The following is a 27166-nucleotide window of genomic DNA, read 5'->3' on the forward strand; positions in this document are numbered from 1 at the left end:
AAGTCGTGTAATCCTCTGAACCTCGGTTTCTCCATCTGTAAAATGCCTCCCAGGATTGTCAGGATCGAATGAGTGAGTTTGCACTAGCAAAGTGTTAAGATGTTGTTGCTTCTCCCTGTACCTGTGTCTCGGTCCAGCCGTAGGCAACACTTGTTATGTCGTGCTTCTGGGGTGGCATCCAGGCGCACTGTGGTTGCGTGAGGGCAGGCGCTAGTGCACAGAGTGGTGGCTTGTCCGTGTGCTGCCACTTAGCCCCTCATCACTGTTTCTGTCACTCAGAAAAGCTAGCTCTAACGAGTGCTGTGTGGACCTCTTCGTCCCGGCAGCTCTCACCTCTTTCTATTTTCTTGGAATAAATTCCCACTCTTGGAGCAGTGTTCTCAGAGGCTGCTAGGACCCGTTTACGTGGCTGCCACACCTTACTGGCTGTGGGTGTCCGCTTTAAAAGGGAAAAAAAAACAGCTTTCATTCTTGAAGCAATACGGCTTGTGTGCCAGGCACCGTGCTGGACAGGCAGGCCCGCTTCCTCTTGTCACAGAGCAAACGCGACCAGGAGAGGGCTGCTACTGTTTCTTTAACAGCCTGACACAGGGCCTCATTATCCCCCTCATTTGCATGTCTTTGTTTCCTAATTATATTGAAAACAGAAAGCGGTTTTATGGAGGAAACTTTCAGGTCTCGTGCCCCAGGATGTGCGGTTTCAAATGTTCCCAATTCGATGCTGCATACAGGCTTTCTTGGGTCTCTGTCCCAGCGGGGCCCCCCCACCCCCACCCCCGTCCCCAGCAGTGTTGTGCTCACTGCTGGAAAACATGCCACGTTGTGTTCCTAGGGACGGACGTCATGGTGCGCTGCCTCAGGCTGCTCAAGGAATTTAAACGGAAGGTTGAGGACGACCACGACCAGGACGACGATGAGGACGAGGAGGTGATCTCCAAGGGAGTACCCCCGGTGGACATCGTGTACGAGCGGGACATGCTCACGCAGACCTACGAGCTCAGTAAGTCCCGTTCCCATGCCTGCTTGCGTGCGGCTCGAACCCCGGGAGTCGAGGGGTGTGTTGCCCACGTGTTGAGAGAGGGCTGTGCTGTGGAGCGTGTGAAGCGGCAGGGAGTCCTGGGGCTCCCGTGAAGGGTTAGGCTTTGGGTCCGATTGGAGCGTGAATCGTTGCTGTGTAGAGCATCGGCAAGGTCTCTGAGCCTCAGTTCCCACATCTGTAAAATGGGGATGGCGGTCACCCTAGCACGTGAATGAGGAGCAGAATTGGAACGCCGGCGTCGGGCCTGCTATGTGGGAAGCGCTCAGGAAATGAGCAAAGATTTGAGGGCTACCTGCCATGTTCTCAAATTGGTCTGAGTTGCTGCAGCCTGGTGGCACCTCCCCCCCACTCCTCACCCTTTCCCTGGACCCCCTAGAATCCACGGAAGACAGCGGTCACCCAGAGCCGTAGACGGTGTGGCCGCGCGTCCCGTGGGGAGGACAGAGGAGAAGGTGCGGTGGCCACGGGACCAGCAGCTCATACGAAGCCACGTTGGTGAATCGGCACGGCCTTTTCGAGGGGCCTTTTGGTCGTTTTTATCAACTCTTAATATCACTCTGAATGGGTTCCTCTGAACACGGTTTGGGAAAAGCTGCCCTTAACCTTTCTGTGGCTTCTTTGAGCATGTTAGTAGCTCAACATGGGAACGCATCTTAGCCCCCTCTTTCCTGATGTTTATTTTCATGCACACACAACACAGCAAGAGCACCGTTATCCAGATGGCTTGTACCTGGCAGCGTGAGCTATGCGATGCAGCAGGAAATAGAGGGGCGCTGTTTCTGAACAGAGTTTTCCCACAAAGCCTGCCCTGTGGTTTGTGCACTTCGCTGGGGGAGGGGGGTTCCCTGCCGCCACCCCCCCCCCCTGCCTCCCAGGCTCCATCCTGGGATTCCCAGTCCAGAGCCATTGGGTAGATTTATTTTTTATTTTTGTATTTCCTATGTATGTATGTATGTATGTATGTATGAGAGCATGAGCAAGGGAGAGGGGCAGAGGGAGGGGAGAGAGAGAGAGAGAGAGAGAAAGAGAGAGAGGGACCCAAGCAGGCTCCACACTCAGCCCAGAGCCCGATGCAGGGCTCAATCCCACAACCAGAGCCAAAAGCAAAAGTGAGACTCTCAACCGCCTGAGCCACACAGGCGCCCCCATTGAGTACACTTCAAAGGGCTTCTTAGAGGCAGCGACGGTCACAGCACCGAGCGGTGACAGCATGTAGCAGGGCAGGAGCTGGCCAACTAGAGGGGGCAGATAGTGCAGCCCGGTTGTCTGCTGTCGCGTGCTGCAGGGCCCAACAGCGTCACCCCCTCCCTGGCCTGCTGGCGGGCGGCCGTCACGGACGGCACAGTCATCGGTATTCCTCGTGCCTCTGAGTCGCAGTCTGCGTCTGCCGAGAAAGCCAGGGAGATGAAACAAGTTCTTAATTAAAAACCATTTGTTGAAAAAGGATCTTTTTCATTTGTCTGGAGAAGCTCCCCGCTGCCGGGCACAAGCGGGAACTGCCGGGGCTGAGGACGTCAGCAGCGGGCCGCTGGCCACGTGCTGTCCTAACGCGGGGGAGCCCGGTGGCCCTGAAGAGTTAGCTGCCGGCAGTGGCTGGCGCTCAGAGGTGCCGGGCAGGCGAGGTCGAGAGGAGACCCGGGGTCTATTCTGCCCGTGGGCTCTGCCGCGCCGAGCGCTCTGTGCTGAACTGGGGCTGAACTGGGGCGGTGGGAGCGGACTGGCCTCGGGCGCGAGGCTGCGCTTCACACGTCCTGTCCTTCCCTGCAGTTGAGCGCAGAGGCACGAAAGGAATTTCCCAAGCTGAAATCCGAGCGGCTATGAACGTGGGAAAGCTGGAGGCGAGAATGCTGTGTCGTCTTCTTCAGAGATTTAAGGTTGTCAAGGTAACATCGTGAGCCCTCCGCACACTTCATTGTCTTCGGGCGTGCGCACGGTGTGACAGTGAGGGGCTGACTCAGGCGGGCCGAGGACGCGTCGCCTGCGTCTCTGCCACCAGGGGCCGCCTGGGGGCGTGGCGTGTCTCCCAACACCCTGACTTGGTTTCTGTTGGCTTTCACTAGTTAAAAACCGGGTGAACCTTCAGCACGGATAAGTCAGTAGATGATGTGACCGCGGGGGGAGCACAGCCGCGCAGGGACTCTCAGGAAGCCGGCTAGCCCCCCACTGCCCTTTCAGACAGGGCGGGTGCTGTCCAGGGACCCCAGCCCCCACTCAGGCCTCCCTCTCTCTTGTCACTCTCCTGGCTCCTGGGGACATACGTGTCTGCTGGTCCCCTTTTGGAATTCACACCTGCCCTCCAGGCCTTATCCTTCACTCTCTTCTTGCCAACAATGTGACCATTTTGTTGGAAGGCAGTCGAGCTCATGATCGCAGAGCATTTAGTATGGCCCTTGGCATGTGGTTGGCATGTAGAAGGTGTTGCTTTTCCGGCCATTAAGGGCCCAGGAGAGCCCCTTTCCCCCGTCCTGAAGATACGGGTGAGTGTGGGTTGGTGATGACCTCATCCTCCGTCCCAGAGGCAGGGACTGCATGGGGCTGGCGACCTCCAGTCTGTGACAGCGGTTCTGAGCCCTCAAATTCTGCGTAGCCAACACTCACCGCTCGCTAACCATTTCCTGTGGGCCTAGTCTGGTGCCAGGCACCGGGGAGATGGGGAGGGCCAAGGTAGGGCCCCGCCCTCAAGGAGTTCCCGGTCCCGTAGAGCAGACACACATTCAGGGCTGCGGTTTGAAAACCCATCTCCGACAGGCCTGTGGAAACGGCACCTGAGGGACGGCCAGACAGGCGGACGGCGACGGAGCGTCAGCTGGGCGGACGTGGGGCCTGGGTGGTGACAGGGGAGGTGCGGGAAGGATCAGGAGATAGATACCGCAGCCCCCCGCTCTCCCGTGTGCCCGAGTATGGCAGCGCCCCCCAGATGCGATTCAACCCGTCTCCTCCCCACCAGGGTTTCATGGAGGACGAGGGCCGGCAGCGGACCACCAAGTACATCTCGTGCGTATTTGCAGAAGAGAGCGATCTCAGCCGGCAGTACAAGAGAGAGAAGGCCCGGAGCAAGCTGCTGACCACAGTGAGCTTGGCCTCGGTGCAGGAGGAGTCCCTCCTGCCCGAGGTGGAGGACAGCTTCCTCTCCGACTCAGACAGCGAAGAGGAACGCGGCAGCAGCAGCAAGAGGAAAGGCAGAGTGTCCCAGGGCGACGGGAGAGCCTGCTTCAGCGCCGGTCTCGGGACCCAGCCTCATCACTCCACCCCAGCGAAGGGTACGGGGTGCTCTCGGGCCGCGGGGAGGGGCCTCGGTCTGAGCTGCTGCAATCCTCCCTTGCTCCGGGGGTCTTCAGAGAACAGCCCGTTCACTTAGCACCTGAGGGCGCCGTTGGTGGTGCCCTGACTGGGGACACAGTCACATGACCCTGTGTCTAGAGGAGATGGTCACGTGGTCTGTCCCCTGGCTGCTGGCAAGGCCGTTCCCCTTGGCAGATAGTCGGTTTGTCTTGCGGTGTCTTTACCATTCAAGGGATGGAATCCAGTAAACTTCCTCTCTCCCCTTCTCTCCAGCGATCTGAGGGCCCTCAAGTTTTTAGTTTAGTTACAGACTTTTTTAAACATGCGGAGGGTGGAGACGAAGACAGGCTTTCGAGTCTGGTATTCAGCTAAGCACAGGGTGGTGGCAGGGGGTGGGGAGGGGCGTCGCCGCTGCTCGCTGGGTCCTCCCCCCATCCTCAAACCAACCAGAAGGAATCGTTGGCCTGCGTGGGCCTTGTCTGGGCGAGCGTAAGTGCCCCTTTCTCCGTCCCTCCGTATGGCCACCGTTCATTCATGCCTCTCCCGCCCCCTCCACTGCAGGTGGCTGGAAAGTAAACCTCCACCCACTGAAGAAGCAGCTGCCCTCCTCCCTAGCGGTGGCCGAGGAGAAGGCCTGCCAGAGCTCTGCGGGCGGAGACAGCCTCCTGGACACCAGCGCCTCCGCGTACCCCGGCGCGCCCTTTGGCTCCCACTGCATGGAGAGTAGCAGTGGCGACATGACCGTGATCGAAGAGGTCAGGCTTGAAAACCCGAAGGTGAGGGCTCACGGTGGGGACGCCTTTTGTCCAGCAGGGGCCCGTGGCGGGTGGACCTTGGCCTTCTCGGTCCCATGTTTGAGAATCACAGCAGGGACACCTGCGTGACTCAGTCCATTAAGCATCCAGCTCTTGGTTTCAGCTCAGGTCATGATGTCATGGTTCATGGGATCGAGCCCCACATCAGCCTCTGTGCCGGCAGTACAGAGCCTGCTTGGGATTCTCCATCTCTCTCCGTCTCTCTCTGCCCCTTCCTCACGCTCTCTCTCTCGCTCTATCTCTCTGTCTCTGTCTCTGTCTCTCTCTGCCCCTTCCTCACGCTCTCTCTCTCTCTCTCTGTCTCTCTCTCTGTCTCTGTCTCTCTCTGCCCCTTCCTCACGCTCTCTCTCTCTCTCTCTCTCTGTCTCTCTCTCTCTCTCTCTCTCTGTCTCTCTCTCTCTCTCTCTCTCTGTCTCTCTCTACCCCTTCCTCACGCTCTCTCTCTCGCTCTATCTCTCTGTCTCTGTCTCTCTCTGCCCCTTCCTCACGCTCTCTCTCTTGCTCTCTCTCTCTCTCTCTGTCTCTCTGTCTCTCTCTCTCTGTCTCTCTCTACCCCTTCCTCACGCTCTCTCTCTCTGTCTCTCTCTCAGTCTCTCTCTGCCCCTTCCTCACGCTCTCTCTCTCTCTCGTGCTCTCTCTCTGTCTCTCTCTCTGTCTCTGTCTCTCTCTGCCCCTTCCTCACGCTCTCTCTCTCTCTCTCTCTCTCTCTCTGTCTCTCTGTCTCTCTCTCTCTCTGTCTCTCTCTACCCCTTCCTCACGCTCTCTCTTTCTCTCTCTGTCTCTCTCTCAGTCTCTCTCTGCCCCTTCCTCACGCTCTCTCTCTCTCTCGCGCTCTCTCTCTCTCTCTCTGTCTCTGTCTCTCTCTGCCCCTTCCTCACGCTCTCTCTCTCTCGCTCTCTCTCTGTCTCTCTGTCTCTCTCTCTCTCTGTCTCTCTCTCAGTCTCTCTCTGCCCCTTCCTCACGCTCTCTCTCTCTATCTGTCTCTGTCTCTCTCTGCCCCTTCCTCACACTGTCTCTCTCGCTCGCTCGCTCTCTCTCTCTCTCTCTCAAAAATAAATAAATAGACATTAAAACAAAGAGCCACAGCAACAACAAAATCAGTAACAGGAAAAGCGCTGTGCGCTGAGTGCTCGCTTTGTGCCAGGCGGTGGGCTAGTCCTGCCCAGGAAGTAACACGGTGCTCGTTTATACACCGCCTTTTTGCCCAACCAGAAAGCACCCGCACCGCTGTTGACACGGTGTTTTAATCTCCAACGACTTGCTTTCTTCACGTAAAACTTATTTTGGAGGGAACGGTCGTTTAGATTAGTGGTTCCCACTCTCGGCGATTTGGGCCCCCGGGGGACGTCTGGCCGTGGCTGGCGGAGACGTATCCTAGAACCTGCAGGAGAGCCCATGAGAGAGAATTGTCCAGCCCCAAATGTCAGCAGTGCCAGTGTTGAGAAGCCCTGCCTTCCGTGAAAGGCCAACGTCCTTTGCCATAAAAGGAAGCTAATTCTAAAATAGATAAAAAGAAAGCCAAAACTGCTTAGCTCGTGCTGGCCAAACACTGTTGTGTGCCAGCGTCAGAGATGCGATAGAACCCAATGCTATTCATTCGCGTAATTAGAGGGATTAGAAAGGCAGTTGACACGGGCCCGCCGTTCTCATGATGCGATTCGGGGCATCTTGTGCCGTCCTTTGTCACTCGAACGTGCCTCATGCTGCCAGTGGCACCGCCTGGGCTCTGGGCTTCAGAAGCGCCCCGGCAGAGGACGGGGCCCCCAGCGCGGCGCACAGCTGTGACCAGGCAGCCGTAGGGGCTGTTGCTGCTCTCTGAGGCCTCCGGACACCGCTGAGAGAGAAGCGTTGTCTCTGGGCTGGGACGAGACAGTGCAGGCCCCCCGGGATCAAGTGACTTGCACCTGCTCAGCGAATGGCACAGTGAGGACTGGAAACCATGTGTGCGGGGCTCCCCCCGTGCTGCTCCCTTCCTGGTGTGGACACCTGTGCTTTGGTACCACCCCCGCGGCAGAAGCGATGGGGCACAGGGTGCGAACATTTTCCATGGGTTGTTCTAGAACCTTTCAGCCTTTCCGAGGCTCTGGGCGCCATAACTTCTCAAGTCCTGGTTGGGTCTGTGTCGAACTGAAGAAGCTGGGCCTGCCAGCAGGTGGATCCCAGAAGGTTCCGGAGGGTCTATCTGCGTTGCTCACACCCTCGCCCCTGCTGCGCCTTCTGATCCGGCTCACGTCTCCGGTAGCGTGCTCCTGCCGGGTCCCAGAATTCCTTCGCTCGCTGCCCAGCTCAGCTCTTTCTCTTCCTCCCAGAAATCTGTTCCCAGAGTAATGGCAGAATGCTGTCCTTTCTACATCCGTGCTGAGAAGAGGGCACGAGCAACGTATCTGGAGGGCATTGGCAAAGGATGTTCTTCACCATGCTCTCCAGCAGCCCCACAGCACGTGGCCAGTTTACTCATGGGTCCCCTCCCCCCACCCCCAAAATGTTTGCTCTGCAGTGCAGGGGAGCACAAAGGTCTTTCTCACGGGCCCCTTCTTGAATCTTGAGCCCTTTTGAGCCGGTCCCCCTTCAGGAAAGAACCGTTCCTCTCCCGAAGCCCCGGCACTCAGCCGGGAAGTGATCTGGAGCCGGTGGTCCTGACAGCGGGACATTCTCGTTCTCCTGAAGCGTCTCTGCAAGTGAGGAGCGCATCCGGCAAAACAGACCCCGGGCCGCCACGGGGGTTCGTTTGCGCTGAGTGATCCGCAAGGAGTATGTTAGAGTCAGGATTTCCTTTCCCTTCAGGGGCACTGGGGCTTCACAGATTTGATCCTAGGGCAGATGGCACAAGTTCATAGAAGCTCCTGGAAGACAGTAGCCATGAAGAGAGCTGTGGGCATTTTGGCAGGAATGGGAGACAGAACACGGATCTGTCTTCTCCCTTCGTCTGTCGTTGGGCACACATCCTGACTTACCCAGGGACAGCCTGAGTCCGGAAGCCTGCCTCTGCTTCCATCCCATATTCCCAGAGAAACAAGCCCTCTTGACTTTCCTTCTTGAAACGTGGGCATAGAAATTCCCTCGTGAGGCAAAGCGCACCCACAGGAATGGCATCTGGCCCCCTAACCTTGCCAAACTTGTTGTATGCTTGTCCTCTCGGTCCTCGCTCTAGGAGAGTGGCAGTTCCCAAAAGACGGGGAAGCACGGCCCAGGCCAAGACAAACCCCACGAAACCTACCGGCTGCTCAAACGCAGGAACCTGATCATAGAAGCCGTCACCAACCTACGCTTAATCGAGAGCTTGTTCACGTAAGGAGCTATCTGTCTGTCTGTCTGTCTGTCTTGCACTGACAGTAAATCTCAGGCCAGCTCGTTGTCACAAGCCACAGAAATGACCGAGAGGCATTGGCGTCTTCTGCTCTATAGACTCTCGTGGCATCCCTGTCTGGTAGAAAGGATTCAGCATTTGTTCTAGTGGTTCGGAAAGTGTAGGCATTGCAGAACATTGAGACGCTAGATGGGGAGAGAGTGAGCTATAAGTGGAAGTTGGGGAGAGTTCCTCTCTTTCCTTGGAGGAGGGACTGAGATAACAGCATCAGCTTACGAACTTTTCTTAGGTCAGCATGGGGCCTTTTGTTCAAATGCAATCTTACATGGAAACAAAAACAAAGAGACGCGGGTGGAACCTGTGTGTTTGCGGTGGCTCTGTTCACGGAGAGGCTCTGCACTCTGGTGGGGTCCTTTAACCCACCATCACCGCTGCCTCCTGGGCGGCATCTTCGGGCTTCTGAGGCACCCGGCGTCAAAGCCACTCGTTCTCTAGGGAATGGGGAGACCGTGTGCAGACACTGTGGCCTTGTCTGTGCAGTGAGGGGTTTGGCTGGGCGTCCGAATGTCCTTCCGGCCCTGCCATTCGATGACCGGTGGGTGAGCTGGAAACATCCCTGTAGTGACTCAGTAAGATGTCTGAGGAGAGGAATCAGAAAGAGCTGCGGACCTGAGAGTGTCGGTGACAGTACATTAGACAATCCTTCGGGCCTTAAATTAACCCAAAGACGGATGAAGACATCTCCGTCGTGGCGCTTAGTGTCCCTGCCGTCATCGTCAGGTTCTGGTGAAAGGCTCAGAATGTGACGCTGCTGTGCTTGGCGGCTCGTCTTTAGCTAACTCATTTATCGCTAAAAGAGTTGACTGTAACGTGTCCAGAAGTCAGCCCTTCAATGGCGAAACCCCCCTCTGACTCTCCCCGAGTTTCTGCTGGTTACCACTAGGCAGGCTCTCAGCTGCCTGGGTTGAAAGGGGGTTGAAACAGATCTTCCTTGCTGAGATTGGGAATATTAACTTCTTATTTTGTTTGTGACACCCCAGGATTCAGAAAATGATCATGGATCAGGAGAAGCAAGAAGGCGTGTCTACCAAGTGCTGTAAGAAGTCCATCGTCCGCTTGGTGCGGAACCTGTCCGAGGAAGGTCTCTTGAGACTGTACCGGACTACGGTTATTCAGGATGGAATCAAGAAGAAGGTACGCGTGGCTCTCCTGACGCCCAGCCCCGTGCCGTTGGAAGTTTCCTTGACCGGCTTCTCTTGTGCCCGTCAGATTTCACTTGTTCCTTTGCTGCCAGTAACTCAGAATTTCCCCCGTGCCTCCCCATCTGGGTCACAGGGGCCGTGCCAATTTTCTGTGGAGGTTGGCTACTGAAAAGGGGAATAACTTGCTTGGATCTCAGAGCAGCACACTCAGGCCTTAGAGCAGGTGTCCGGCCCGCAGCCCAGCCTTGAACGACAGGAAGGCAAGTAGGACCCCCTGGAGCTCGGCAGGGCAGTGCTGGCCAACATCAAGCCACATTTAGCAGGTGGAAGGTTTAGACGAGGCAGCAAGAACAGTTTCCACCGAGATCCAAGGAGACGTCCCTGAGGAAGCGAGTGCCGGGGCGGTTTGGCAGGGGAGCCATAGATCTTCTGTCTCAGTTTATCTGTTTCTGTAAGATTTAAAGTTTGGGGCCATTCCCATAGCAACCGTAGCTCAGCAGCCCTGCTCATACTCCAAGGCCTCCGTTTTTCAGGGGCAGAGTAATTTGAGATCGCCCTGCTGAGCACGGGACCATAGAGAAGCTGCTGCGGGGACAGTCACTTGCACTTGCCTGACCTTGTGTTCTGGCTACGTTTTAAACCTGCCTTAAGAAAGCTGTGCCTTAATGTTTTGTTTCCTTAATAAGCTGGCAAGGTCATTTCTGGCTTTTTTTACTTTATCTTATCTTTTTGAGACGTTCGAGGTTTGAAAAACACAGAGCGATATACAAAGTGACTTAAAGCATTTCTGCCATTCCAGGGTGGCAGCTTTCATCAGTTTTTATACCTGCCATCGGGGCCCCTTGGCCTTACCTCCTCCTGCCCCCCGCCGGCCTGCCACTCCTTTCCTGGAGCGGGCAGGAGGTCCGTGTGCTGATCTCTGCCATCGGAGCACAAAAGCCCCCACCCCTCAGCAGCAGCACCTGCGATTTCTGTGCGTCGTCACAGAGCAGTTGCTTCAGATGCGGGCATCCTGCTTGGGACAGTGATCGAGGACAAGAACACCCCCCACCCACCCCCACCCCCAGTCTGAGAGTGGAGAGGGGCGGCTCCCACAGGTGCCCACTGTGTCTCCGGCTCCCGTTTGGCCTAGTGTGGCATCCACCAGGCGGTGTGGAGGCAGGGGTGAGGGGTGAGGGCGGGGAAGCACCACCTGGAAAGCGAAGGCGCCGGCACGGGGGCCTCTGCCGCGGGGCACTGCCGGTGCTACCGTGCTGGCGGCCGTTTCCCGCTGGGACGAGCTGCCTCCAGAATAAGCTTAAGTAGCTCAGCAGCTCCTTCTCTGGTTCACCGAGCGCACGCCAGCGGCAGGCTGCCCTCCGATCCCCCGAAGGCACGTTGATCCCCCCGCACACTCACACCCCTCTGCCCCGTGTGGCAGCGTCCGCTTCAGCCTTTGCTCCTGCATCCTGTGCTGCCCGCTGGGCCTTCGGGGAGGTGGCTGGGCCATCCGGCTGTGGACAGTGGGGAAATAGGAATGCTTTGTATTTGCACCAGGCTTTTAAGTACACCGAGGTGTTACCTAACCGCCTCTTTTGCGCCCCACAAAATCCCAGAAAAGTTGGCAGGGCGTGGGGGAGGGGCCCCCATTTCACAAACGAGCTGCCCAGTCCCTGTGATCAGCCTCTCTCGGGGCATTCTTGGCCTTCTCAGCATGAAGCCTGATGGCCAGAGTCCCACGTTTAGAAGACCTTACCTTGCTCTCTCCTGCCAGTGGCAGAGAAGGAAGAGAAGCCTGGCTCTCCGGGGCCCCTGGCCCCAGGGCCTGCCATCCTGCCCGGCCAACGCACTCACACCCCTCTGCTCCCCCAGGCCGTTCCCATTTGCCCTCCTAGACAGCACTCACGAACTGGTAACCGCCCTAGCCGTTCAGCTCCAGTACCTTGGCAGAGGTAAGATAGCAAAAGCAGCTCTAAACCCTCTGCCAGTCGGTTTCCAAGTGCGCCTGGCAGGAGTCCCACGGTGGCACTCTCGGCGAGGGGAGATTAATGAAAGCTGCTTACCTTTTCCAGATGGGAGGCCTCAGGATTCACGAACAACTGTGGGAAATTCTCAGATAGCTGGAGGGGGTTGCGTCAGGAGCGGGCCACCAGGTAGCTGCGAGGCCCCTGGGCCGGGACAGCCCTGCCAGGGGACTGCAGGGCGGGTCGCTCCGGCTCCAGGCCAGAAAGTCCTCACCTGAGCAGAGCGGCACGCCACCGACGACAGAGCTTTCTCGCTCGGTCGCCGGAGGAGGGATTTTGATGCCAGAAATTGTCATGGCAGACCGTTCAGCAACACCTTTTGCTCCGGGCTTACACGTGTCTCTTGGAAGTGTTAGTGAAAGCAGGCACAGCCAGTGTTCGGCAAAAGGAACCGAGCCGTAGAGCTCCGTGTCCCCCGGCTCCCCCCCTGCCCTGTGGGACGCTGCTCCGCCCTCTCTGCAGGTGGACCTGGTCGTGCACCCGTCCATGGACCAGAATGACCCGCTGGTGAGGAGTGCCATCGAGCAGGTGCGCTTCCGGATCTCCAACTCCAGCATGGCAAACAGGCAAGTCGCAGCGCCCCGCGGGAATTCACAGGGAAGCTGCCTGGGTCTCTGTGGCCTTCCTGGAGCAGCTTTCACGAGCACCCTTTATTCGCACCCGTGTGAGATCAACACACTCACGGGCTTAGGAGCAATTTCTAGAGTTTTCAGAAAAAACAAAGTCCTCATTTCGTTCGTTCGACTCTGCCTCGCGGCATCGACAGAGCACTCCGAACCATAGGCCCTGTGTGTGCGAGGCTCGCTCAGTCCCCTAACGGCTCCAAATGAGTCCAGTTGCCTTTCTGAGGCCTTCTCTAATCTTGTGAAGTGTCTCGTGCACTGAGAAAACTCGGGGACGGGAGAAAATTCTTAGCTGGGTTTAACCTGGAGATGGCCGATGGGCAGGCAAAGGGCTCCGCGTGGATTGCAGGCCTTGGCTCACGTACTTTGAACCGGCTGCTGATTGATTTCCCATCACATCCCTTACCTCTGGCATTTCTGAAAGCGTCAGAGGACCCGGCACGTTGGGCCGCCTTTCTCAGAAGGCTGTCCTGGAGGTGGGGGCACACTCTGCAGGTCTCCACAGCCCTGTCGTCCCCAAACATCTTGTGACCTGACACATTTTATTCATGCACAGCACCTGCTTGGCTCCTGCGGGCAGCCAAGGTTGAAACTCCAGGGCCAAGTGGCTTCATCTGATCTGCCAGGACAGACCCTGTCCATTCTCCCAGCTCTTGGTCCTCGCAGCAGGGTGTTGATCTTCTATTTGAACTGCAGGGTTAAAGTGGTCCAGCCTCCAGCGCCTCAAGCAGAAGCTGAAGAAGAAAGTCCAGAAAAAGAGGGTCCGAGCGGATCAGGAGACTCTCAGCTGAATACTTCCTCCAAATCAGAAACTGGACGGGTGAAAAAAACGGATGAGAAAATGGGCATCACCCAGCTGAAAAATTATCACCCTGTTGTAGGTAAAAAGCAGCTTCTCGTCGACGTCTGATGGTGTGTCAGTGGTTGGTGGTTGGCTGCATGATGGCGTTTGAGTCCCTTGGTGTTCTGCAGTCTAGCACTCGGCTAGAGTCCGAGGAATCAGGTTTGCGTGGCTAGCTGGGTCATGGGGGCTGGCCACGTGACTTCTGCTGCCGTCAATACCCCCATCTGCCAAATGGGCAAGGTCTCAGCCCCGTGGGCCTCACATCTGAGTATGAGACTCAGATGAAACTGTGCTAGATCCTAGCGAGAGGAGTTAGGCACAAAGATTCATTCTGCTCCGCATCCTTGGGCTGGAATATGAACCACATAAACCACAGAAAACCTCCGTCCCTCCCGACCCCATAAACCTTCTGGTAGATCTAGTCATTGATGAGTTTGAACACCGTGTCATTTTCCCAGAGTCCGTTCTCCGACAGGGTTGCCTCCTCCCTCAGCCCCCGTCGAGCCGCCCTAGTGTGAAAGTGTGCGGGCCCAGTGCAGGCGGCCAGGTACACGTCACTCTTCTCCCGGCTCATGGGGCACGGGCCGTGGCCCGGTGTGGGTGCAGCGCAGCAGACCTGAGATCCCGGGGCAGAAGACAGCGTGTGTGTGTGTGACCTCCCTCGGTGCCCCACATCACCGCAGGAGGCCTGCCCTTGCTCTTCGGGTCCCGGGGTGTTCCGTGGTTAGCAACCGCAGTCCGTGGGAGCCCAGGGCCGGGGCCAGTGCCGGGGCAGCAGATCGGCCCACGCGCTGGCTACACAGAAGGCATTGAGCATGCTGCTCGAGTGGGCACGGTGGTGGAGGAGGGCCTCTGCCCGCTCGCCCTCACTCCCTGATCCTGTGGCTCCTTACTTTCTCTCCTGTCCTCTCTCCTTGGGAAAAGCCAAGGAGTACTTTATTTGTGTCAACAAAGAAACAGGATGCTTTCAAAGAACCCCGATGTGGGGGTGTTTTGCACAGCCCTGTCAAGCCCGGGTCCCCGTGCGGAGGCCTGTCAGGCTCTGTGTGGCGGTATCCTCCTCTGTCACACTCTGGCTTGCTCACTGCACTCTCCTCCTTCCTTGCTCCCCGCCCCCCCCCCCCCCCCCCCCCCCCGCCCCTGTCCTCTGGCCCTCCACGGTACGTGCCGGGCACACGCTCACCTCCGGCACCTTGCATTTGTCCCAGGGTGCACCTCCCCAAGTCCCTGCGTGTCCCCACCACCCCACCACCTTAGTTGCCCTCTAGGTGGAATTCTAGCCCTCCTCCCACATCCCCACTGGTTCTCTGCACCGGCCATTTCCATCTGTCGTGTGACTTTAGGTATCTTGTTAATACCTAAAAAGTATTAGAAAGTAAGTTCTGTGAGAGTCCGAACAGCACTCACTGTGAGTTTGAGTGGACTGAACTGAAGTGAATCTGGGAGTTTTCAAGCATTCCCTCCCCCCACCCCCTCTTGCCTCAGTTCCAGGACTTGGCCGTTCTCTAGGATTTCTGCCCAAAATGCCTCGCCTGCGGGTGGTACACATGTTTCTGTGGTACCTAATCTACGGGCACCCTGCCAGCCATGTGCGGACAAAGCTGGGCCTTGGCAGTGAAAGAAGAATGGGAAAGCAGGAGTCAGGCAGGATGGGAGTCCGGCCCTTCTCCAGAAATTACATGGAGACCTCCTCTGATGCCCTGCCCAAGGACAGCCTAGGGGGAACCTTCCTGGAGACTGAAGTGGAGCCCCCCACGGAGAAAGGTGAGCTGTTGCCCTCTGGAGGGGAGTCCTAATGGTTCCTCATCCTTCTCATCTGAACTGGCTGAATCCCCACAGCGCCCCATCAAAGTAGAGTCATAATCTAGACTTTATGAACCCGTGGGCCTCCTGCCTGACAAGTAGGGTTTTGCCCGAGTTTGTGGTGAGAGGGAATCCGGACCTACCGGGATGATGTCACCATCATGTCTGGCGCCCTGCCTGCAGCACTGACTCTGATTCTCTCCTAGTGTATGTGGATGAAGCCTCATGGATGCGCTATGTCCCTCCCATCCCTGTCCATAAGGACTTTGGCTTCGGCTGGGCTCTCGTCAGTGACATTCTCCTCTGCCTGCCCCTTTCCATCTTCATTCAGATTGTGCAAGTCAGTTATAAGGTACTGATGACTCCCAGGGCTATTGTGGGGGCTGGTCCCTCAGCCTAGACCAGAGGACCTACACTCACCTGGTCAAGGGAAAAAGTACTTCCAGATTTGTGGTTGTCTGGATGGACGGATGGAAGGAAGGAAGGAAGGAAGGAAGGAAGGAAGGAAGGAAGGAAGGAAGGATTGGATGGGTGGATGGATGAGCGGGTGGAAGGAAGGTAGGAAGGGAGGGAGGCATGGAGGGAAGGGGGATAGATGGAGATGAGATGGATGGATGGAGAGATGGGATGGATGGATGGAGAGATAAGATGAATGGGTGGGTAGATAGGCAGACAGGTAGGTGATGGAGAATGATTGGATGGATGGACAGCTTGGATGGATGGATGGATGGGTGGGTGGGCAGATAGACAGATAGACAGGATAAACAGGATGGCTGGATAGACATAGATAAATTATTGGCTGGATAGATGGATGGTTGCTTGGTGTGTCAAAGGAAATACTTGAAAGACTTAAAGTTAGATCAATTAGATATATCGAAAGAGACAGATAATTATGTTGTAGCAATATGCTTCTAGAAACTTGGTAAATACCAAAAAAGGAGAAAATAGGTTCAGAGAGACTGCTGCCCAGAAAGGAGTGGTGTGTGTTTTTTCACGGTTCTTGCAATTGACCCTGGCCTTGAGGGTAAGCTGATCTTGAAAATGACCTCTTAGGTAGACAACCTTGAGGAGTTTCTGAACGACCCTCTGAAGAAGCACACGCTGATCCGCTTTCTCCCCAGGCCCATCCGACAGCAGCTTCTGTACAAGAGGTAAGGTCCCTGAAAACGATGCAGGCTGGGTGACAGTCCCAATGGGCCCCTTGAAGTTAGGGTTCTGAATAATTGTTCACCAGGAACAGAAAAAGGTTCTGCCCCCCAGCCTGTAAGGACTCGGGGTTTTCATTCATTCAGTGACCCTGTGAGCCTTCTAGATAAAGCACAGAGGCAGACGAAGTGGGAGCTGGAGAATTTTGTCACTTAATTTCAAGGTTCTTTTCAAGTAAAATCTGTCGATAAAGACTGCGAGGTTCGGAGTCGTTTTTTTTTTCCTTTGGCTAATGTTACTTTCTCAATCAAAACCCATGTCGGATCCACGCTCCGTTGCCCTGGTCGGGTGCCGGGAAGGGGCTTCCGGGTCTCTGCACAGGTCAGGCCCCATGAGGTAGAAGAGGGCGCCACGAGCGAGTCCCACGCCTTCGCCCGACACGGGCCGCCTGGCCACGGCCGAGTGTGCTGGCACCGGAACCCGCCGCTCCCCTCTGTTTTCCAGACGCTACATTTTCTCTGTGGTGGAGAACCTTCAGAGGCTGTGCCACATGGGGCTGCTGCAGTTCGGCCCCACAGAAAAGTTTCAGGACAAGGATCAGGTAACGTGTCCTGCGCCCAAACGAAGGGGGTCCTGGTGGCCAAGCCGTTTCCAGACAGCTGGCCGGCCGTGGTTCTGAGCTTCCCCCCTCGCCCCGTCCGCGTCTCCCTAGGTGTTCATTTTCTTGAAGAAGAACGCGGTCATCGTTGACACCACCATCTGTGACCCACATTACAACCTGGCCCGCAGCAGCCGGCCCTTCGAGAGGCGTCTTTACGTCCTGAAGTCCATGCAGGATGTGGAGAACTACTGGTTTGACCTGCAGTGCGTCTGCCTCAACACCCCTCTAGGTACCGTCTGTCGTTGCGGGGCTCCCTGTTCTCCCCGCTCTCTGTGCCATCACTGGGGTTTAGAGCAAGAAGAAACTAGAAGTCACCGCCGGTTTGCAAACTGTTCTCCAGAGACCTGGAGTGTCCTTGGGGCTCCCTTAGGAAGGAGGGCGATGGGCTTCGAGGAGGGGGGCCCCCAGGCCACTCTGCTTTGTCTTCATTCACTCGTGCATTCAGTAGGTGTTTGTTGCACACCTGGTGTCTGTCATTCCTGGGCCTGACCAGGACACACGCACCCCTGCCTTCCTGAGTCTTAGTTCTCAACAGAGAAGACACACAGATCCACGTCACTTGCTGAGACAGATGCTGCGGAGGAAGTATACGGGGGCGTGAGTGGAGGCTGTTTTAATGGGGTGGCATTTGAGCCGAGCTCTGAAGGCTGAGGCCGAGCCCAGAGCCGGGGAAGAGCAGTACAGGCGTGGGAACGTCACGTGCATCATCGGGAGAAGCAAGAGGCTGGTGAGGGCGGGGAGGAGAGTGGCAGCTGCCATTGGAGAAGCAGGGAGGAGTCAGGACTCTGGGGGCCCTGTAGGACTTGGTACGGGGTTCGGGTTTATTCTAAGAGCAGGAAGAAGCCGCTGGATAGTTGTAGGCAAGAAGTGACAAGATCTCTTCCATTTTTCAAAGCTCACCCTGGCTGCTGGGTGGGGAACGGACGGAGGAGCCCGAGAGTAGAAACAGGGCCGTGACTCCTGTCCCAGAGAGATGTCCACTGGTGACAGTGAAGGAGGGGGGCAGCTTGGCAGGTGTTTTGGAGGAAGAACTGAACAGATTGGGCCAGCAGGTCGGATGAGTCGGGTTTGGGGGTCAGGCCTTTGCTTGTGTCTCCTTCCTATCCCTGCCATGTCCCTTGACCTGTGTTCACCTGGCAGCGACCACTCGTGCATCAAGCATCGTCTCTTTGAGGAAGGCTTTTCAGCACCTTTATGCTGTCAGCTGCTCTTTGTGAGGATTCCTTGCGCACAGGAGATTTGGCTCCCGTCCCCACGGTGTCTCAAAGCGCCTGGTGCACGGTCGACGTCCCGTGAATGTTGGTTGACTAGATGGAGGCTTTGTGCGAGGCCGTAGACCAGTGCTCTTTCCTCCAAGCCAGTTTCCACCTGGTCTCTTCGTGCCACCTCTACTAGGAGGAAGGGCTGCCATGTCCGGTCTGAACCTGGGAGGGGAGCCCTCTTCCCCCGCTCCTGTCACAGAGCCGAAAGGTCACCATTGCACCTCACTTCTTGGAAAGCCGGAGGCCCAGGTCTGGATGGGGGCGAGGGGCTGCGGGGGAGCCCATGCCCCACACTGCACGCTTGAGTTTGGTAGATTTGTTTACTGTTGGCAGGGTGATGAACCCTTGCAGTAAGAACCTTTGATGTAATGGGTCCAGACAGGTTTTAGAACTCGTGTGTTTCATAGAATCCTCTGGCATTCAGTAAGCTAAGCTTTCACCATTTCAGATTTTTAGAGTGCCCTAATTCCTCTGCATTTTATACCCAGATAAAAATTTGTGAACCGGTATGTTATTTGCACCAGAGTTGTTGAGGCTTGACAACTGGTGAATTTCCATCCCTTTTAGTGTTCATGAGCAGAAATAGGGGAGGCTTAGAGTCCATTAAGCAGGCACCGATTGTCCCTTCGTTTAACAAACACTCGAGGAGGGGCGCCTGGGTGGCTCAGTCGGTTAAGCGTCCGACTTCAGCTCAGGTCATGATCTCGCGTCTGGTGAGTTCGAGCCCCGCGTCGGGCTCTGTGCTGACAGCCTGGAGCCTGCTTCGGATTCTGTGTCTCCCTCTCTCTCTGCCCCTCCTCTGCTTCATGCTCTGTCTCTGTATGAAAAATAAATAAATGTTGAAGAAAAAAATTAAAAAAAAAACCACTCAAGGAGGTTCTGCCCCAAGGACTAAGGGGAAAGTACCATATAATAAGACATGAACCTCCTTCAGAGCAAGGGCTCACCAAGCATGGGTATGGGTATCACCAAACAGATTCACTGGGAGAGACTGTTAAAATGCAGATTACCGGGCCCTGTCCAGAGCTTTGGATTCAGCAGGTGTGGGGATGGCCTAAATCTGCATTTCGAACTCACAGCGAGGTGGCGCACAGGAGAAGCATTGCCTTAAGTCCTCCTAGACTTAACCAGCCATTCACATGCGTGACCTTGAGCTCCCCTGAAGACCTCTCTGAGGTTGACGTCTTCATTTCTAAGCCAGGAACACCAACAACAACAAATTATGGGCTGAAGCAGAGCCTGAACCCCGTGTCTTATGTAAACACCAGCGAGCAGTGTGGGGCATGGGCTCCCCCGCAGCCCCCCGCCCCCACCCAGACCAATGTCTCCAGTCGAGCATGTTGGAAGACCGTCTTTGGTAGTGTGCAAATCACCAGAATCTTCCTTTGCCTTACTCAAGCAACAGTTCGTAGCGGTTTGTTTTCTTGCAAGAAACACAGTTTTCTTTATTGTGCCTTTACAGAACGCTATTTCTCAACTGTGTTAATGCAGCTCCTGGACACTCAGAGAACATCTGGCTGTCCTCCAGACCCCACCTGGCCCAGGGACACTGCACTGAGCTATCTGCCCAGATCCCTGCTGACCCCGACTCCACGGCCCCTGCCAAGTGCATCATTTTTGCTTACCGCCTCCTCCGGGCTGGCACACGGGAGCTCCGTAGGCTTTCCCTGAGGAAGGAGGCCCCAGGGCTCCTCTGCTCGCGATCCCCCCACGGCCGTTGGCCTCTCCTGTTGCCAGCTCGCCTTCCCTCCCTCGTGGAGTTCAGCCAGAGTACAAATCCTTTACTCGGGTTCACACCCCAGTGTTTGACCCCCTGACATCTATGATAACGCATTTGTACGAAGAGGGTCTACCAGTTTCAGAGCCTGTCCCGCGGTGGTGAGCGGAGTCACAGGAAGGGAATCTTTTGCCCGCGGCTGCGAGGCGGCCTGCCGGAGCCACGGCAGGACACGGTCCCCAGGGAAGCTTGCGTTTGTTCTCTCAGGTGTGGTGCGCTACCCGCGCATCAGGAAGAACGGCACCCAGGATGAGGGCACTGATGAGGAGGGCAGTCTGCAGAAGGAGCAGGAGAGCGCCATCGACAAACACAATCTGGAGCGCAAGTGTGCCCTGATGGAGTACAGCACGTGCGTCCCCGCACCCCCCGCCCCCCGCCCCCAAGTGCAGTCCCACAGGCTCCAGCTCCTGGGTGTCCGGCCACACAGGTCAGGCCGGGAGCGCCCACGTCTCTGGTGCAGAGACCCCTCTGGCCCCGGCCAGCCCTTGGCCCACATACTGTTAAAACAGAACAAACTTGGTTGCCACAGTTCAGAAGTTGGGAAATTTACGTAAAATTCTGGGGTCGGGCAAGCGTTTCCCTTCTGTCACGTGTTACCAAGAAGGTAAAAGGTAGTTAGGAAAAATACCTCCACCGTGTCGCGGGCTCTCTTTTCAGTTCCCAAGAAGGTCTCTCTTTCCGTTTACTTCCCACCTCTCAGGGGGAGCCGTGAGGTCGTGGACGAAGGCTCGATCCCCGGGGACGGGCTGGGAGCCGCCGGGCTCGATTCTAGTTTCTACGGGCACCTAAAGCGTAACTGGATCTGGACCAGCTACATCATCAACAAGGCCAAGAAGGTGGGCTTTGGGGGGTACGGGGAACACGCATCCCCGGGCCACTCCCCAGCCGCTGCCGCAGCTGCCCACCCCGCCTGCCCTTTCCCAGCTCACTGTTTCTGATTTGGTAAAACCAAAGTTGACCAGAGGCACAAGTACTTATATCCGTATGTATTGAAGGCACATCAGGCCCTTGAAATACCTGCCTGGCCAGTGTTGTTGTTTGTTTTGTTTTTTGTTTTTTTCAATGGATTCTAACTGATTCTGTCACACGGACAGGTATTCCTTTTTAAAGAAGGAACAGAAAGTCCATGAGACACAGGTCATACATGAGGGAGCACGTGTGCAAGAAGCAAGTGGCTGCCCAGGGGAAGCCCAGCCCCAGGGGCAGCCCGACGGCTTCTGGAACGCAGCTGCACAGCCGCCGTCACCTCTCTGGCAGAGACCAGTACACCTCAGTGCATGTGACGCTCTGGGTCCCTGGGGATTCAGGGACGCCCCTGCTTCTTCCCAGTGATGCGCTTGTCTTTTAGGAGAACACTGCATCTGAAAATGGGCTCATGGTGAGACTCCAGACGTTTCTGTCCAGGCGCCCGTTGCCACTCAGTGCTGGAGGTACGTGAGCTGGGGGTTCACCTTGGAAACAGACACGGGACCGGCCCAGGCCACGTGACTGCCTACCACAGGTTCCATTCGGCTTCTGGCCTTCACGGGGCTCATCCTGAAATGCTCACCTCCTGTGCTTATTTCCAGGCAGTGGCAGGTTGAATATCTGGGGGGAAGCCAGAGCAGGATCTGAGCTCTGCACCGACAGGGAAGAGCAGTTCGAGATGGACCGAGAGCCCACACTGGACCGGAACTGGAGAGTGAGGGGTGGGAAAAGCCAGAAGCGGAAACGGCTGAAGAAAGACCCCGGAAAGAAGATCAAGAAAAAGAAAAAAGGTCCCGTGATGGTCGCTCGCGTCGGCTAGGCCTTGTCTTTGTACATTCCGACTCAGAGACGGACTGCAGTCTCACTGCGGCCGGGGCTGAGCTCTGCCCCCAGACCCGGGCTTCTCTTCTCCCTCTGTTTGTAGGGCTGACTGTGCACGGTCGCCGTCTCGTCCTCCACATCGAGCTGGCAGACTGAGAGATCCTCAAGCTTCTTACATGCTTCCTGTCTTTGTGTCTTATAGGGTCTTTCAGCTTTGTGACGCCCCTCAGTTCAATTTTCTAACTTCATCTTAACTGAAAAAACCTTAGCAAAAATCATTAGCAGAAATCCTCATCTCAACCAGCCAAAATCTTATTATTCTTTTGGTTTGGCTTTTGATACTTGCATTATATTAATCGGGGCAAAGTTCAAAAGTCACGTTGTGTTTTTAACTCAGAGGAAAGGTGGGAGTCGGTCAGGCCAGGCCTGCGGAATCTCTTCCAGTCTCGTGAGCCCCCTGGGTGTGTCTTAGACTGCTGTTTTGGATCCTTCCCCTGGGCAAGTATTATAGCGAAGGACAGCAGGAGGACAGTGAGGAGATGGGTGCCTGTGTTTTCGTTCATTTTTACATCATCTAAGTGGTCTGTGTGTCGTAACAACGATCTGATAGCTATACCGTTTTCCGATGAGAACAGAATGTTTAAATGGGAACCTGTTTTCAGTGGTTTACTTGGCTGCTGTTTATAACAAATAGGCTTGTGTCCATTGGAAAGCCCCGCGCCCCACCCCCCTCCCCCCAACTTCAGCTCAGCCTATCCAGATAGGCATGGGGTCAGTTTGGCTCACAAAGACCTGAATTCATCACAAGGCAAAATCCGGTGGTGGTGTCCCGTGGAATCCCAAATGTTCTCACCCTACTTTTCTTCTGCCTTAATTTGGAAGAAACGTCCTAAACAAACAGTCTCTTGGAATTAGCAGCAGCATATGGTGTTTACCTTGTCAAACTGCCATGAGTCTATCCCGAGGGGAGGAGATGTTGAGAGAACCTGGTGGGTAAGAGCTCACGGTTCAGACCCTCTGTCTGCTACTGACTGGGCTGTGCGACTTTGGGCAAATTGCCGTGTCTCACCGTGTTTCAGAGTCCTCAGCTACGAAATGGGGATTATAACTGCCTCCTTATAGAGTTGATGCAAAGTAGCATTTTGATTATGGGTTGTTAATATGTAAACAGCTTAAACCAGTGCTTGGCATACAGTAAATACTCCATAATGTTGGTGACTGGCACCGCACGGGGTATTTTATACCCAGTCTGGTTCAGTCCTCACGGCAGCCCTGAAGGATGCGCCTTGTTGTCCCCATGGTGCCCCGGAGTGTGCCCAGCATCTCAGAGGTCGCCAAGCGGGAGAATGGTGGGGGCCCTGCGCATGCTCCAGCCCTCAAAGTGCCTACCACCGTGGTGGGAGGGATGGGACATGGGCTGCGTTCAGGCTGCCCAGCTTGTCACAATGAAATTTGACCAGAGAGAAAATGATAGAAGTGGTTAAAGTATCTATCTGTCAAGGCCCGAGTCTTTTGCGGTTAGTTTCTATGGTTTCTGACACAATGGGATTCTGGTAGCTGATAGCCTTGGTCAGATCTCACTAGCCAAGTAGGGGCCCTTCCCCTCCAGAGTGCCAGCTCCAATCCGGCTGTTAGAAGCTCCCTCTCTTCTCCCCCTGATATTCTTAGAAGAGTCCCCCAAAGAGAAAAACAGGAGGCTGCGTTACCACGATGAGGCCGACCAGAGCGCGCTGCAGAGGATGACCCGTCTGCGCGTCACGTGGTCCATGCAGGAGGACGGGCTGCTCATGCTCTGCCGGATCGCCAGCAACGTCCTCAATGCCAAGGTATTTGGCCCCCGGGCCCCGAGGCCCCTGCCCCTCCCTGGTCTGCCTCCTCGCTTTCCCTCTCCATCACCAGCAACGTCCTCAATGGCAAGGTGTTTGGCCCCCGGGCCCCCGGGCCCCCGGGCCCCCAGGCCCCTGCCCCTCCCTGGCCTGCCGCCTCGCTTTCCCTCTCCATCGCCAGCAACGTCCTCAATGCCAAGGTGTTTGGCCCCCGGGCCCTCAGGCCCCTGCCCCTCCCTGGCCTGCCGCCTCGCTTTCCCTCTCGTGGGGAGCTCTGTTCCCTATGTGGCCACACACAGACACTCAAGGCCCCTGGGACGCTCAACTGTTTTGCTTGGCCACCAGGAAAAACGTTTCCCAGAATCCCACAGATGAATATTCCCGGCCTTGCTCATTTCTTTCCAGCCTTCGGCTAACACACATAGATCTTTGCCTACCTGCAGGCTAAACAGCTCGGCACTGTTCTTACTCTCTTCACTGGGAACCTAACACTTTCTGCTCCCCTTCTCCTGCCCTCACCTGCCTGGAAAACTCCTATTTTTCTTTCATAACTGCTTATCATCTCTGGAGAGGCTTCATCGATCCTGCCAATTGGAAGTAATTACCGCGTTCTTACCGTGTCCTTCGCATGTGGACTTTTCACGCTGCTTCTGTTGCTTCTGGCCCCTCTTGGCTTGCGGGAGTGGCTGCTGCTCAAGGCAGGGAGACTGCCCATTTGTTTTGTAGCCACAGCCCCTAGCACGGTGCTCACCACACGGTAACCACTGGGTCGTCGTTCCCCGAATCCGTGTGGGATGGTGATGGTGGCCTCAGCCTGGCTCCCCGGCTTCCGTGCCAGTCCCCCACACTCACGTCTTCTTCCCGGTCTGTGTCCTTGAACCCCGGCAGCTGGGGAGGGGCTTCCCATCGAGCAAATTCTTCCCCTTTCCTCTGATGTCACTGCCTCCAAGAAGGTTCCCCAGCCCGAGCCAGAGCTCCCCTTCTCACCATGTTCCCCAGAGTAGCCTCACTGACTCCTAGTCTGACTATTCCTGCCTCTTTGCCCAGCTCTGATCTTCTAAGTTTGCAGCAGGGCGTGGGGAGAGCCATCCAGGTAGGCGAACGTCCAGGCCGGCTGGTTCACAGAAGCCGCCAGAGCATGGGCTCTGCCACCGTGTAGTCCAGGGCCTCCTCCGGGTAGTAACACCACCGGCTTCCTCGGTGCCCAGGTTGCGTGCCCTGTCCTCGGGCGCATCAGCCAAGAGAAGCCCCGGCGGAGGTCCCGTGCCCAGAATGCCCTCTGCGTCAGGCCTGCTGGATCCCTTTTCTCGACCACTTCTCCAGATGCTCGCACCCCCCATTCCCTCCTAAGTTCCAGCCCAGTTCTTCCTCCAGGGAACAAGCTGGAGGTGACAGGCTGCCATCCCTGGTCTCTGTTCCTCGCCTCTGATAGCGGAGAGATGTGCCTGCCTCCACCCACCCTCCTTGCAGCCGGTGGGACCAGGAGAGCCCTGCTTGGTTCTGGGGCAGCAGACCCTCCCCTCATCTGCTTAAATACACACCACATTCTTGGCCCACCTCATTCTGGGGGCTTTCGGAAAATAACCTCGTGATCAAGCCCCTTCCCTGTCTTGGTGCTCCTTTCCTGCATGTTTTTGGCGGAGATGTTCTCCTGAGTCTCTGATGGTGAAGCTAATTCAGTGCTTCTGTTTCTACTAACGCACAGAATGTTTCTGAGCGTACGCGATGTGCTCTTAAACCTCGAGAACCTCCCAGCTGACACATGTTTGGCATAACCTTCCCTAACATGCTGCCCTTCCAGACAGCATTACCCTACCCTGTGCCCTCCGAGTACCTGTTACTTGCCGGAACACTCTTCCCCACCAGTTGTTGAGGATTTGGCTTATTCTTCTCTGCCCAGCACCTCACTCGTGCCAGGCGCACCGTCAGTGCTCCGTAAATGTGATCCAAATAAAGCCGGGAGGGGCCGGCTTTGAGTGTCCGCTGAGGAAGGAGGCGCCGCAGAACATACCTTCCCCCGTCCTTCGCGATCGTGACCCGTAACGCGGGCTCTGGGGATACTGATTTTCCTTCTTGGCTTGTGTGTGTTCCAGGTGAAGGGCCCATTTGTCCCCTGGCAAGTTGTGCGGGACATTTTGCACTCCACCTTTGAAGAGTCTCTGGATAAAACCTCCCATTCGGTCGGACGAAGAGCTCGCTACATAGTCCGAAACCCCCAGGCCTATCTGAACTATAAGTAAGCCGTGTTTGAACTTCCATAAGTTGGGGCCACATTTACTCCCGTGCTTCTAGTTCGTTCTTTACTTTCCTTGCATCTCGTTTGCCCAAGAGTCCGCCCTGAAATCCAGAGAGAGTGGTGCGTGTGCAATAGCTCGCCCGTAGCCTGCCCGAGTGTTGGGGCCTGTGGGTGAAACCGCGCGTGAGTTTTCAAGGGCTCGGCCTGCCTCTGGGCCGTTTTCCGTATCCGGGGTCTTAGACGCTTCAGGACAGCCTTGTGACGTACGTGCTGTTCTCCTTCACTACCCATGAGGACGCGGAGGCCAGTCAGGCTGGGCGGCTTACTGAATGCATCCCGCCAGCGGCACGTGGTCAGGCAGAGGCGTCTGCTGAGTTTCGCCACTGTCTTCAGCGCTCAGGGCGGTTCTAGATGTCAGGGCCCGTCACATAGCTCCCTCCAGGAAGAAGCGGGGCAGGACCGGAGCCATCGGACCCAAGAGCACTGTCCCCATTACGTCCTCAGCACGTCCTCGGCGTTCCCCTAGAGGGCCGGGTCCGCGTAGTGGTGGCGGCTGGCCGGGGGCCGCAAAGCGTCCTCGTTGTGGCTTGTCGGTTGCCAGTGAGGCTGCCCACCCAGGCCTTCCTCCCACGGCCAGGGCACGGCGCTGTCGCCCACCCTGTCAGCCCCTGCCACAGGCGTGGGCTCGAGTGGGGAGGACCAGCGGGCGTCCGGGCTGTGCACGGGGGGGCCCGAGCGTTGCCGCCAGCACGAGAGCGGGGCCAGGAGGGGGCACGTGGCAGGGTTGGGAAGGACTGCTCCCACCTACTGGTTGTTCGTGCCCTGGGTCAGCAGGAGAGCGTGGCTCGGGTTGACTCTGAGCCGTGGGCTGCCTGCCGTCCGCTGGGTTGTAGAGGGAGACAGCCCAGCCGTGGATTGTGGAGTAAACCACTGCGACCAGTTGCTCACCCTCAACACAACTGACATTTGGGGCCAGGTCATTGTTTGTTGTGGGGCCGTCCTGTGCACTGTAGCATGTTCAGTAGAAGCCCCGCCTCCACCCACTAGATGCCAGCGGCGCCCCACCCCCGACCGTGACAACCACACACGCAGGGGCTGGCGCACGAGGGCCCTTCCTGTGGGGAGCCACTTGGCCCTATGTGGAGAATCTTAGACTTTTCTAGAAGGGCTGTGCTCACCTGCTCCAAACCCCTCTTTTTTCAGAGTGGGAACAGCCCCAGAGAGAGGATGCAAGTCAGCCAGGGTGATAGTGCGTTGGCAGTGGAGTGAGTTCTGGAACTTGGGCTTCCTGGCCCCTGCCTGATGCTTCTCCGCTTGTCCCGCAGCGGCTGCTGGGCGAGGGGGACACGAAGGGCTGCGGCCCAGAGCCGCAGGACCCGGCACGAGACGTGTATCCACTTGGGGGCTGTGCCCTCACCTGCGAACAGAACGATACAGCCAATGTTAGCCACCCCTGGCCCACCCGCCCCGGCCCTCGGCAGGCAGGTGACCGTGGGGCCCCGACACCTCACCGAGCTCTAGGATGGAATGACAGCCTCCACCTTGCAAGCTC

At 56.5% G+C, this 27166-nt stretch overlaps 1 protein-coding gene across 3 annotated transcripts in view; it reads left to right on the forward strand.

Annotated features, from left to right (window-relative positions):
• The window catches only part of GTF3C1 (general transcription factor IIIC subunit 1), a 75629-nt gene that overhangs the window by 31085 nt on the left and 17378 nt on the right, over positions 1-27166 (forward strand). For all 3 annotated transcript variants that reach the window (XM_042970895.1, XM_042970894.1, XM_042970896.1), the window contains 19 exons: positions 833-1000; positions 2807-2922; positions 3987-4299; positions 4883-5097; positions 8288-8424; positions 9484-9637; positions 12111-12214; positions 12968-13152; positions 14601-14879; positions 15125-15270; positions 15972-16069; positions 16569-16665; positions 16777-16954; positions 19972-20113; positions 20465-20600; positions 21113-21194; positions 21333-21521; positions 23221-23378; positions 25472-25614. In XM_042970895.1, the coding sequence (XP_042826829.1) occupies positions 833-1000; positions 2807-2922; positions 3987-4299; positions 4883-5097; positions 8288-8424; positions 9484-9637; positions 12111-12214; positions 12968-13152; positions 14601-14879; positions 15125-15270; positions 15972-16069; positions 16569-16665; positions 16777-16954; positions 19972-20113; positions 20465-20600; positions 21113-21194; positions 21333-21521; positions 23221-23378; positions 25472-25614 (3040 nt within the window). The remainder of the gene's footprint in view (positions 1-832; positions 1001-2806; positions 2923-3986; positions 4300-4882; positions 5098-8287; positions 8425-9483; positions 9638-12110; positions 12215-12967; positions 13153-14600; positions 14880-15124; positions 15271-15971; positions 16070-16568; positions 16666-16776; positions 16955-19971; positions 20114-20464; positions 20601-21112; positions 21195-21332; positions 21522-23220; positions 23379-25471; positions 25615-27166) is intronic.

This window comes from Panthera tigris, chromosome E3 (assembly GCF_018350195.1).
Source record: "Panthera tigris isolate Pti1 chromosome E3, P.tigris_Pti1_mat1.1, whole genome shotgun sequence".
Classification (NCBI taxonomy): Eukaryota; Metazoa; Chordata; class Mammalia; order Carnivora; family Felidae; genus Panthera; species Panthera tigris.